At 34.6% G+C, this 13,412-nt stretch overlaps 2 protein-coding genes across 2 annotated transcripts; one reads left to right on the top strand and one right to left on the bottom strand.

Annotated features, from left to right (window-relative positions):
• Positions 1-5,196: 5,196 nt before the first annotated feature.
• Positions 5,197-9,494, top strand: LOC141706937 (DNA-(apurinic or apyrimidinic site) endonuclease, chloroplastic-like). The gene is made up of 2 exons (XM_074509836.1): positions 5,197-5,567; positions 8,643-9,494. Exons 1-2 carry the CDS (start codon positions 5,211-5,213, stop codon positions 9,297-9,299), a joined length of 1,014 nt encoding a protein of 337 aa, XP_074365937.1. The 5' UTR covers positions 5,197-5,210; the 3' UTR covers positions 9,300-9,494.
• A 366-nt stretch (positions 9,495-9,860) lies between these two features.
• Positions 9,861-13,038, bottom strand: LOC141706936 (uncharacterized). The gene is made up of 2 exons (XM_074509835.1): positions 11,061-13,038; positions 9,861-10,147 (listed from the first exon to the last, which is right to left on the bottom strand). Exons 1-2 carry the CDS (start codon positions 12,849-12,851, stop codon positions 10,142-10,144), a joined length of 1,797 nt encoding a protein of 598 aa, XP_074365936.1. The 5' UTR covers positions 12,852-13,038; the 3' UTR covers positions 9,861-10,141.
• Positions 13,039-13,412: the final 374 nt, after the last annotated feature.

The following is a 13,412-nucleotide window of genomic DNA, read 5'->3' as shown; positions in this document are numbered from 1 at the left end:
GTTAATTGTTTTTTGATTTGCAACCTTGGATATTGAACTATTTTGCAATTCTGTACTTAGAGAAATTTCTTTACTTCGAGATCTCCAATTAAGCTGTAGAGAACTCGACATCTCGATAGGCATGTTGGCTTGTCGATATCTCTGAAACTTCATTGTTGACTTGACTTATTGACAACTCTGAGTTCTCCAGTGAATTTTAGTTTATCGATAACTCAGAGTTCTCTAATGGACTTTGACTTATAGATAACTCAGAGTTCTCTAATGAATGTATACTTGTCGATATCTCTGAGTTCTCGAATGGGTATCTGACTTGTCGATATCTCCAATAGCATTTCCTGAGTTCTCGATAGACAATTCCTGAGTTCTCGATAGGTCTTTCTGAGTTCTCGAATGACTTCTCTAAAACACTAATTCTGTGACTTGTAGAGATCTTGACTTAGAATGTTTTTCACCAAACAGAATTATTCAACTCCAAGTTTCTTCATAATTCTTCTGAGGCATAACTTTCTTGATCTTCTTCCAGATAGAATTCTTAGGCTTGACACTGTTTAGGGAAAAATGCTCCAGTCTGCTCCATTTACATTTTACAGACATTAAGTGTTACAAGTATAAATTACAGATTAAGGTTACAATACAACTTACTTAGGGTTGACCCCAAGCTTAACTGATTGCTAATGACATTGTCAGCATCAGTAATCTTTGACATCATCTATTATATATTACAAATAGATTTTGCTACTCTTTTTATATCATTTTACAAATCTCTACAAATGTTAATTTTTGTTGAGTTATAAACTTTTTGTCGACGCACAATGTAATATCCCGTAATTTTAGATTTAGATTAGTAATAGAATAATAGAATAAAAAGAATTAAAATTGGATAAGAATTTAGGATTTAAAATTATATCAGACTAATGGGCCTAAAATTTGGATCATGTTTTAATATGGACAACTTATAGGTTAAGATATAGGGTTTGGTAGCATTATAAATACACCATATTCGTCTTCCTCGCGTTTTGTATTAAAATTCGTAGGGCTTTATTCACAAAAATCAGCAGTATTGTAAAATTCGTAGAAAATTCATCGTAATTCAGAATACGTTGATTATGGACTTTTCGGAAATCTCTTTTCATTCTCTACAACTTTTGTGTTTCGTTTTTTCTCAAGAAAACGTCGTTTAGATTGTCAAAAGAGTAAATTCAAATTTGACCAGTTTTTGAGTTAAGTTTTCGATCGATCTTACTAGTGTTTTCAAAATTATGTGTTATGTGTGTATATTTGATTATCAAAATATGGGCTAAGTGACAATATATTTTGAAGTGATATGTATTATCGTATATATATGTGGTGTGCCAATGATAATTTCGAATCTTTGATTTGTGCCATGGTTTGTGAAAATAAAAAGTAAGAACTTAGGACCGCAGTCACCAGATTGTAGTGACAATTTTCTGAAAATTTAGGACCGTTATCACCGGGTTGTAGTGGTCGTGGCATGAGTTATTGATTTTGAATTATTATTGTTTATGTGTTATGTGTATTGTGTGTATCGAATAAGAATAAGAATATGTATCAAAAGTGTTTCTTTCGCATATCGTATCGTATAGAATGTTGTATTTTGTTATATGTGTATGTGTTACTTGGCCTTCTAGTTGGATCGATTATTTTCTTGTTGGGCTCATGTATAGCTCATTACTTACAATTTGAGATTTCGTCTAAGAGTTCGAGTTGGATAGCATTGAAGTTCGAGGACTTAGGATTGGATTTGATTGACTTTTGGATTTCCGCTTTTAGCTGCGTGTTTGTGATAGACACCTTTGCAATAGAATTTTGGATTAGTAATTGTATTAATTTTGATTTAAGATTAATAGTCCAGAAGTGCGGGCTCTTACAGTTAGTATCAGAGCAGGCTATCCTTCGGAGTGTTTTAGGTATGAGACTAGTACATTTTCTAGGATTTAATCTTGTGGACCATAGTTAAGTTTGACCTATAGGATACTAAATGGAGTAGACATATATGTTTGTTGTGAATTTGGGTACCAAATTATTTTTAAGGAGGGTAATATGTAATATCCCATAATTTTTAAAATTAGATTAATAATAGAATATTAGAATAAAAAGGATTAAAATTGGATAAGGATTAGGATTTAAAATTATATCAGATCAATGGGCCTGAAATTTGGATCAGGTTCTAATATGGATAACTTGTAGGTTAAGATATATGTTTTGGTAGCATTATAAATACACCATATCCGTCTTCCTCGTTTTTGTATTAAAATTCGCAGGGCTTTATTCACAAAAAATCAGCAGTCTTGTAAAATTCGTAGAAAATTCATCGTAATTCATAATCCGTTGATTATGGACTTTTCGGAAATCTCTTTTCGTTCTCTACAACTATTGTGTTTCGTGTTTTTCAAAAAAACATCGTTTAGATTGTCAAAAAAGAGTAAATTCAAATCTGACCATTTTTTAGGTAAGTTTTCGATCGATCTTGCTAGTGTTTTCAAAATTAAGTGTTATGTGTGTATATTTGATTATCAAAACATGGGCTAAGTGACAATATATTTTGAAGTGATATGTATTATCATATATATGTGTGGTGTGCAAACGATAATTTCGAATCTTTGATTTGTGTCATGGTTTGTGAAAATATCGAATAAGAACTTAGGATCGCAGTCACCGGATTGTAGTGACAATGTTCTGAATATTTAGGACCGTTATCACCGAGTTGTAGTGGTCGTGGCATGAGTTATTGATTTTGAATTATTGTTGTTTATATGTTATGTGTATTGTGTGTATCGAATAAGAATATGTTGTGCAAGACATGCCTGTACTTTAAAAAGACTAAGTCAAATTGACAACCCTAAGTAAGTTGTATTGTAATCTTAGTTTGCATTTGTACTTGTAACATTTAAAGTCTGTAAAAATATAAAAGAGCAGACTGAAGCCTTTTTGTTTAAACAGTATCAAGCCTAAGGATTCCATTTGGAAGAAGATCAAGAAGATCATGCCTCAAAAGAATTATGAAGAAGTTTAGAGTTGAATAAATCTGTTTGGATAAAAATATTCTAAGTCAAAGATCTCTATAAGTTACAGATTTAGTGTTATAGAGAAGTCACTCGAGAACTCCAAATGACTTATCGAGAAGTCAAAAAAGCTTATAGAGATCTCACAGAGAGATATCGACAAGCCAAATTGAAGACATGGAGATTGGAGATATCGACAAGTCATTTCTTCACCAGAGAACTCAGAGTTATCGACAAGTCAACATTCATTAGAGAACTCTAAGTTATCGATAAGTCAAATTCCACTAGAGAACTCAGAAATATCGATAAGCCAAAATTCACTAGAGAACTCAGAGATATCGATAAGCCAAAATTCACTAGAGAACTCTGAGTTATCGACAAGTCAAAATACTAGATAACTTTGAGTTATCGATAAGTCAACAAGCCACTAGAGAACTCAGAGTTATCGATAAGTCAAAGTGAAGATATGGAGACTAGAGATCTCGACAAGCCAAATTCTTCTATAGAAAACTCAGAGACCTCTACAAGTCAAATTTACTATGGAGTATTGGAGATCTCGATAAGCCAATATACTTATCGAGATGTCAAGTTCTCTATAGACCAAATAGAGATCTCGAGGCAAAATCTCAAAGTACAATTTGTAGACCAGTTCAATATCCAAGATTTACAATCAACAAACAATCCAAATAGCTGAATTGACAAGTCTACAAAAGCAGCTTGAAGGATGTGCAAGATCAATGGTGAAGATTAACTGACAAAGGAAGATCAAAGTAAACACATGATGCTAAGATATGCTAAGCCAGAAATATAAGATACACTTTTCCTAAAATGAAAATGACAAGTGACAGTTTACTAAAGTTAATAGCATGTCTTATTGTATACTGTGTAAACCAGCAGTTAACTAAATTATAAAGTTAACACTGATCCTTTAGTTAGAAGTAACAATTTAGATAGAAAATCTTATAACACTCTCAAGAAGATTCTTTATTTAACAAAGAGCCTAGAAATTTTGTAGCAAAACATTCTTAATTTTAATATAAAATTAAGTGAGTTTTGTAAACATCTGTGTTCTTTACTATTGCATGTTTAATTTCAACAGTATCACATTTCACTACAATATTTAATTTACTTTGTTCAACCATAAAAAGCTCAAGAAAAACATAAAAACAGTAAAACACATTCACCCCCCTCTGTGTGTTATTCAGTTTCTAACATAATATGTATCGAACGTATTTATTTCGTATATCGTATCGTATCGAATGTCGTATTTTGTTATATGTGTATGTGTTACTTGACCTTCTAGTTGGATGAATTATTTTCTTGCTGGGCTGTATAGGTCATTACTTACAATTTGAGGTTTCGTCTAAAAGTTCGAGTTGGATAACATTCAAGTTCGAGGACTTAGGATTGAATTTGATTGACTTTTGGATTTCCGCTTTTAGCTGCGCGTCTGTAATAGACACCTTTGCAATAAAATTTTGGATTAGTTATTGTATTAGTTTTGATTTAAGATTAATAGTCCGGAAGTGCGGGTTTTTACACATAAGAAATATGATATTATAATTCATGTAACATATAACTTGTAATTTTAAATTTATCATTTGAACTATCTCATAAATAATCACGAGAGACAATATAATCATATATGTAATTTTTTTTTAAAAAAATATGTATCGCGCGTGGACGCGATTTTATATCGTAATTTATTTAAACCCCAACCAATTTTGAAAAAATAATGACAAATTATTTTATTACCGGATATTTTATGATACTAGTTCCAACGTTGATGATATTTATTATCGAATGGAGCCTAAAATCACTAATAGTCGGATTTTTAAATACTTACGTGAATTTGTTTTATTTCCGTAAAGATATATTAATTTATTACAATACAAAAGTATAGATTAATTAACAAAATATCATTTTTTTTCAAATGCTACCCATTACTTAATTAAATTAAAATATATATTTTTAAAATGTGGTGTCACCGTAATAATATTTATTCAATATTGATATTTTAAACACATTTTGCCAAAAAACAACTTTAAGTCAATTTCTTTTAACTATAACTAAAATCTATTTAGTATTACCTAGTACTAGTTTAATTGTATATATATATATTTTTTTACTTTTCTAGCTTTTACTCCGATTTCTAACTAGAGTAAACATTCATATGTTTTTATTACAATGATTCGTGTTCCAGCTCTCAAACTATTAGGGTTCTACAAACTCCAATCTTTCCCAAGTATTATTACACAAGCCTTCTTAACATTCCCCAAAACAAGACTAGCCATGTCATCTTCTAAAGCCACTGTTGAGCCATGGACTGTTCTCACACACAGGAACCCACAACCAGAGTGGGTCCCCTATAATCCTCGTACTATGAGAAAGCCCCCACTTGACTCTCAGACAAAACATGTCAAGATTTTGTCTTATAATGTCAACGGCTTAAAGCGTTTACTTGAACTAGATGAGAATTATCTAACACAACTTGCACAGAGAGAAGACTTTGATGTGTTGTGCTTGCAAGAATCTAAATTACAGGTACTCTTGTTGTTTCGGGTTATTATTAATCCTTTAATATCTGAATTAAATATCCGTGTCTTTTTATAATTCATAAATACCACTATTATGACTTTGAATAGTAGGTGCAATGCTAGAGTGCTTTCCTATATACTTGTTTGTTTTCGGTTCTAAAATCTCGAAAATAATATGCCATTATTTGTTTTGGGGATTTAGTATGCTTAATGTAATGTATCTGTATAGCCTTCCAGATGTGGTCCGTTGCATTCTATGTGAGATTGATATTGTAAGTACACCAGGCTGTGTTACTAGTCCTTGTTTAGTTATTTGTAATGTATCTTATTGCCTCTATGATAAATTGTTAAGAAGTACAATGAGAATAGTTCATTGTGCGCTGATGTAGTAATGACTCTAGATACTTGTGTACCTGTATTTGCATAAGATTCTTTTCTTCATACATTAATCGGAAAGGTATATCTTTGTCAAGGCTTTCTTTTGTGTCTTGCACAAACTGGAAGTGGGTTTCTTTGATATTTTGTCTAGGCCAGAAATTTGTTAGTTACCAATTCGCTTATCTTCCAAAAGGACCAAAACTAGTGCTTTTAAGGGCAGGGAATGACTAAATAAAGTATACTGTTCATGACTATCGGTAGAAATGGATACACTGTGTGTTTAATTACTTCCAAAATTATGAGACGCCTAGTGGCAAGTCTGAAAGTTAAGTAAACCTTCAAAGAAGTTCTCATATAAAGAACCGATCATGTCAAGATCTATAATTATAATAGTCCAACTTGATGGCAAAAGTGAACTCCGGCTCAAGAATGCAGACATGACTAAATGCAGTATAGAATGTGATATGAAGTACAACTCAACTTTAACCTAGAACTAGGCGATTAATCATGAATTCTAAAATCTCGAAAATAATCTGCCATTATTTGTTTTGGGGATTTAGTATGCTTAATGTACTGTATTACTGTATAGCCGTCCAGATATGATTTATTGTATTTTATGTAAGATTGATAACGGAAGTACAGGAGGCTGTGTTAGTAGCCCCTTGTTTAGTTGTTTGTAACTTGCTTAGATGGACGACTTGCGGACGTAACCTATTGCCTTTAGGATAGATGGTTAAGAACTACAATGAGAACAATTCATTCTGCGATGATGTAGTAATAACTCTAGATACTTGTGTACCTGTATTTGCACAAAAGATAGGAAATTATATACACGAGTATTCTCTCATTCACACATTAATTGGAAAGGTATATCTTTGCCAAGGCTATCTTTTGTACTGGTAGTCGGTTTCTTTGATATTTTTTCTAGGCCAGAAAATTTGTTGTTTCGGGTTATTATTAATCCGTTAAAATCTGAATTGAATATCCGTTATTATTAATTTGTAAATACTACTATTATGACTTTGAATAGTAGGCTAGAGTGCTTTCCTATATACTTGTTTATTTTTGGTTCTAAAATCTCGAAAATAATATGTCATTATTTTGTTTTCGGGATTTAGTATGCTTAATGTAATGTATTCTTGTATTGCCCTCTAAATATGATTTATTGCATTATATGTGAGATTGATAACGTAAGTACACGGGGCTGTGTTAGTAGTCCCTTGTTTAGTTGTTTGTAACTTGCTTTTGATGGGCAACTTGCGAATGTATCATATTGCCTTTAGGATAAATTGTTAAGAGATACAATGAGAAAAGTTCATTATGCCGTGATGTAGTAATGACTCTAGATATTTGTGTACCTGTATTTGCATAAAAGGTAAGAAATTTTTTATATGAGTATTCTTTCCTTCATACATTAATTGGGAAGGTATATCTTTGTCAAGGCTTTCTTTTGTATCTTGCACAAACTGGAAGTCGGTTTCTTTGATATTTTGTCTAGGCCGGAAATTTTGTTAGTTACCAATTCGCTTATCTTCCGAAAGGACCAAAACTAGTGCTTTTAAGGGCAGGGAATGACTAAATAAAGTATACTGTTAATGACTATCGGTAGAAATGGATACACAATGTGTTTAATTACTTCCAAAATAATGAGACGCCTAGTGGCAAATCTGAAAGTTAAGTAAACCTTCAAAGTTCTCATATAAAGAACTCATCATGTCAAGTTCTATAATTATAAAAGTCCAACTTGATGGCAAAAGTGAACACCGGCTCAGGAATGCAGACATGACTATATAAAGTATATAATGTGATATGAAGTACAAGTCAACTTTAACCTAGAACTAGAAGGTGATAATAAGTTTAATAGGAGATTAATCATGAATTCTAAAATCTCGAAAATAATCCGCCATTATTTCATTTCGGAGATTTAGTATGCTTAATGTACTGTATTACTGTATAGCCTTCCGGATATGATTTATTGTATTGTATGTAAGATTGATACGGAAGTACACGAGGCTGTGTTAGTAGTCCCTTGTTTAGTTGTTTGTAACTTGCTTTAGATGGATGACTTGCGGAGGTAACTTATTGCCTTTAGGATAGATGGTATAAAACTACAATGAGAACAGTTCATTCTGCGATGATGTAGTAATAACTCTAGATACTTGTGTACCTGTTGCACAAAAGATAAATTATATACACTAGTAGTCTCTCCTTCACACATTAATTGGAAAATTTTATCTTTGTCAAGGCTTTCTTTTGTACTGGTAGTCGGTTTCTTTGATATTTTGTCTTGGCCAGAATTTTTGTTAGTTACCAATTCGCTTATCTTCCAAACAGACCAAAACTAGTGCTTTCAAGGGCAGGGAATGACTAAATGTACTGTTTATGACTATTGGTAGAAATGGATACATCATGTGTTTAATTTCTTGTGTAGCATTAATGATTTGAAATTAGATAATGACTTGGGTTGTGCTCAATTGGATATAATATAAGGCAGTGGGAGTAGAATAAAAAACTATGGAGTAGATAAATCTTTGAACTATCTCAAATTTGACATTTAAGGTGCAGTATTGTAGGTATTTTCTGTGTAACCCAAATTACGGCAATTTGAGATTTGATATCACATTTAGTCCCAATTCAACCTATATTCTGTAGTTGGCAAGCACCGATATACAAGTAATAATTTTTTTTTTTCTTTCCAAAACAGGAGAAAGATGTTGAGGCCATCAAAGGCTCTCTTCTTGATGGATATGAAGATAGCTTTTGGACATGTAGTGTCTCCAGGCTTGAGTATTCTGGTACTGCAGTTATCTCAAGGATAAAACCACTTTCAGTGAGTTATGGCCTTGGCATATCGGATCATGATATGGAAGGACGTCTTGTGACGGTAGAGTTTGATACTTTCTACTTACTATGTGCATATATTCCAAATTCAGGAAGGGGTCTAAAAAGATTGACATACAGAGTTACAGAGTGGGATCCTTCTTTCAGGAATTATGTGAAAGAGCTAGAGAAGGTGAAACCAGTCATCTTGACTGGAGATTTGAACTGTGCACATGAAGAAATTGATATTCATAACCCTGCCAGAAGTTTAAAAAAAGCTGGTTTTACAATTAAAGAAAGGCAGTCGTTTGAGATGAACTTCTTAAATAAGGGATTCGTTGATACATTTAGGAACCAGCATCCTGGTGTTGTTGGCTATACTTTCTGGGGTTGGAACGATGGGCGCGAGACAAATAAAGGATGGCGCTTGGATTATTTCCTTGTTTCGGAGTCCATCTTGGACAAGGTTTACGATTCATATATTCTCCCAGATGTTGATGGAAGTGATCATAGTCCAATTGGTCTCATTATTACACTCTAGGCTAATTAGCAATAGAGCATTAACTCTTTGGCTATATGTATGTATAATTTCATTGTAAGCCGGAGGAAAACCATATAATATCTGCAGCACGTCCTGCTATGACTGTTTTCTGTAAACATCTGCATAATTGGATTTGTGGCTCCATCTGACATTCAGTATAGGGAAATGCTAAGTTCCCAAAAACCGTTCCCGAAACGGTTCCCGAATGATAAGTTGTCATCGTGATATTGGATGATTATTTATAAATGAGGTGAACCCCTCGTGTATTAATATAAATCTCACAAATAAAATGATGACATATGTCATTTTGAGAATTTTTTTGGGTATGTAGCATTACTTGTCGGGATAAATAGATACATTAACATACAAGAATATCATGACAAATCATTGCTTAAAAGTTCATGAACAAGTATTCATTGTTTTCAGTAAAGTATATAATATTATTATGTTCAATATATTATTGCTTTCTCTATATAAAACATAAAGAACACATCTTTTACCTGCAAGATTTCAAGAAAAAATGATCACAAATCAATATTTTAAATCAAGGAGCAAAAATAATTTGAAGAATGAGGGCTCTTTTTATCGGAAAAGTTATAACTTTTTTCCATAATACAAGAGTTTCCCACGACTATGACTTTATGAGTCTTCACTTGAAAAGAAAGAAAGAAAGTAACAGGACCATCAGACAACAGTCACAACACTTGCCAACACCAACCTCCTGGATACCATTGAAAGTTTACAACAGAAATCAAGAGAACTAAAGCTCAATATACATAGATGGAGACAGTGATGTTGCTGTTACTCTTCCGTTTACCGTCTTCTCACTTGACATCTGCTGTCTACGCCTGGAAACAAAATTAAAATCAGTACATGATGCAGATAGCATAGAAGATTATCTGAAAGTACATAATATTATAAGCTCTTTAGTATTATAACTGGACTAGAAAAATTAGTAACAAATGTATAGTCAGCAATGATCACTCCCTACTTAATGTTCATAGTCATGAATTTCAGTGAACTCACTGCTTTATATTTCTTCCAATCAGTATTCCAGGCCAGGGGTAGACTGGCACCATTGGCCAGAGACATACCAGGTTTTTTATGGAATGGGTTATTTACAGCTTAACAAAATTAAAAACCGAGTGAGTGTACAAATTCAAAGGGGAATTATCAAGCATGGACCAGGCCTGGCTGCCCGGAACAACCTGCACTTTATAATGCTCCATTTGGTGGGAGGAATGGAATGTGTCCAAATACAATTTCTTTTGATACTGGTATTTGATTATGATACTGGCCAGGTTACAAATTCAGAGGTAACATTCACCATTTGCATTCCTTCCTCCCATTCATACAAAACTTTAACTAGACCTCTGTCCCAATTTGGATATCAATAAATCGTTCCTACTTCTACTCATTTTCTTGGCAAAACTTATATAAAAAATTGGCACTCTCATTTTTCCGCATTATTAAATTATGTAAACTTGACTGCCTAATCAGTAATCAGCTAATGTAGTAAGGAGTATCTCTTGAAATGAAAATCGACAAACAAATAATATCTCAACATTACTGAATGATTTTTACAAGGAGCTATTTTTACCGATGGATGTAATCAATATAGTACTATTTTGAGATAAATATTAGAGACAGAATGCTCATTTACGCATCTTCTGGAACCTTCTATTACGTGTTCTAATTCAGTTATCAGGACCTATAAGTGTTATTGCATAAAAGTGAATATCAAGAGAAATCAAGAATTACCTGAGCTTGTGTATCAGCTTCTACATCAGTTTTTTTCACCCACATCATGCCAGTCTCTTCCTGCTTATTCCTCCAGGATCCAAACCTCTCGCGACCGCTACCATACTTACCATTACCCTTTCTCCAATTATTAGACCAACCCCCAAATTTCCCCCCAATCGCCTCATTTCCCCGCCAATGACCAAAACCTTTTGAAGACTCCGCCATATTAACATCCACCAGATTTTGCTTAGCTTCAATTTTGTCACTCACATCCACTGGAATTTGCTTCTCTACATCATTTTTTCCCTTGACATCCACAAAATTTCGCTTTTCAACTTCATTTTCTCTGTTCACAGCAACCTCAGTTGACTTCACAGCTTCATTTTCTTCCCTTACAGCCGCTGAAATTCTCTCCTTCTCCTTTCGACGCACTCCACCACCATACCTAAACTTACCTCTTCTTCCACCGCCATTAATCTTCAAATCTCCAAATTTCTTCCCAACATCCACAACCTCATTAATTATCCTATCATCATAATCCTTCCCAGCCTCTAACATCTTACCATCCGCCACATTTTCCTCCCTCACATCCCCCACATTTCCCTTCACAGCCTCACTCCCCACCCTCACACCCACCACATTTCGCTTCTTCTCAACAACATTTTCTCCCTTCCCAACCCCCAAAACTTCCTTAAACTTACCCCGATCTCTACCATACTTACCACTGCCCCTCCTACTACCATTTCTCAACAAATCCCTAAATTTCTCTGCAATCTCCGCCTCCTCATTCACCCGCGTTCCAATCAACCCGCTAAATTCCCCTCCAATCTCCACCTCCTCAATCCCCCGCATTTCACCCAAATCCTCCAACAACCTAACATCCACCACAGTCCCTTCCCTCACATCCACCACATATCTCTTCACATCCCCATTCCCTCCTTTCCCAAACCCCCCACGCTCACGACTCCCACCAACCTCACCTCTACCTCTCCTCCCCCCACCAATCTCCAAATCTCCAAAATCCACCACCTCCTTAACCCTCCTATTCCCGGACCCCTTCAAACCCCCCACCACATTCCTCATCTCGACCTCATTCTTCCCCTTCCCAACCCCCAAACCTCTTCCAAATTCACGATAATCCCCCTCAAAATCCTTCCCTTCACTAATTCCCATATCCTCAAAACCCTCCAAACCCTCACCCTCCACCACATTTCCCTTCCCAACCCCAAAACCTCTCCCAAATTCCCGATAATCCCCACCAAAATCCTCCCCTTCACTAATCCCCATATCCCCAAAACCCTCCAAACCCTCACCCTCAACCACATTCCCCTTCCCAGCCCCAAAACCTCCCCCAAACCTCCTCCGATCCCCACGATAACCCTCCACCACATTACCCCCCACCTCAATCCTCTCCTTACGCCCTCCAAACCTCCTCCGATCCTCACGATAACCCTCCACCGCCTCACCCCCCACCTCAATTCTCTCCCTACGCCCCCCAAACCTCCTCCGATCCCCACCATAACCACCACCACCACCAAATCTCCCCACCTTCCTACCCCGAAAACCCCCCACATCATTTTTCACTCCCTCAACATAATCATAACCATTTTCTCCACTCTTCCCTTTTCCGACAATATCTTCTTTCTCATCAACACTTCTCTCTTCACCTCTCATCTCTTTCCTCTTCGCTTCTTCCTCTTCTTGCTGTTTCTTAATCCTCTGCCTCTCAAGCCACCGTTCACGTAAAACAGCAATAGAAACATAATCAGCCGGAAGCGATGGTTTGTTTATTTGCGTCTCCTCCGCCATTCTCGCCGGAATTAATTTCACGATCGCCGGAAATTCAAGAAAACTCAGAAAAAAAGGCTTATAAAAGTAGCTGTCAGCTACGCCAAGCTAATGCAACTTCATGTATATAAAATCTCTAGATGGGCCCCCTTCAATTCTTAATTCTGTGCTTTTCTTGCGCTTTTCTTGGTACTCTGCTGTGCTCAGCTTTTTGTGTACGTTATTATCTTATTAAGGAAAAAAATGAGTAATAATTTCTATATTATATTATTTTAAGTTTGTTTTGTATCTTTTGATATGTAAATGGTGCTATAATTTCCAATTTTTGGCATATTGAATTATTTCTTTATTTCAAGATATTGTAATTTAATTTATTAAATAGTTAAGATTTCAAAAATAAAGTAAAATATATGATGTTATTCTAATAATTAAGTATTTTTAAGAAATTATTATTCTTAGCGAGAATTGATTTTGTTAATGTTTTTCTTTGTCTTTTTTTACTTTATTAATATAACGAAAGAATGCGACAAAATCATAATTGTAAATGAGTTTATCGTGTCATCCGAATATTGAATAAGTTTA

This window comes from Apium graveolens, chromosome 2 (genome assembly GCF_009905375.1).
Source record: "Apium graveolens cultivar Ventura chromosome 2, ASM990537v1, whole genome shotgun sequence".
Lineage (NCBI taxonomy): Eukaryota > Viridiplantae > Streptophyta > Magnoliopsida > Apiales > Apiaceae > Apium > Apium graveolens.
Note: the sequence above shows the minus strand (reverse complement) of the source record. Positions and strands in the feature narration are given on the sequence as shown.

Coding starts and splice junctions, on each gene's coding strand:
- LOC141706937 (XM_074509836.1), top strand. CDS start 5,211: ATGATTCGTGTTCCAGCTCTCAAACTATTAGGGTTCTACAAACTCCAA. Junction 5,568..8,642: donor TGCAAGAATCTAAATTACAG/GTACTCTTGTTG, acceptor TTTCCAAAACAG/GAGAAAGATGTTGAGGCCAT.
- LOC141706936 (XM_074509835.1), bottom strand. CDS start 12,851: ATGGCGGAGGAGACGCAAATAAACAAACCATCGCTTCCGGCTGATTAT.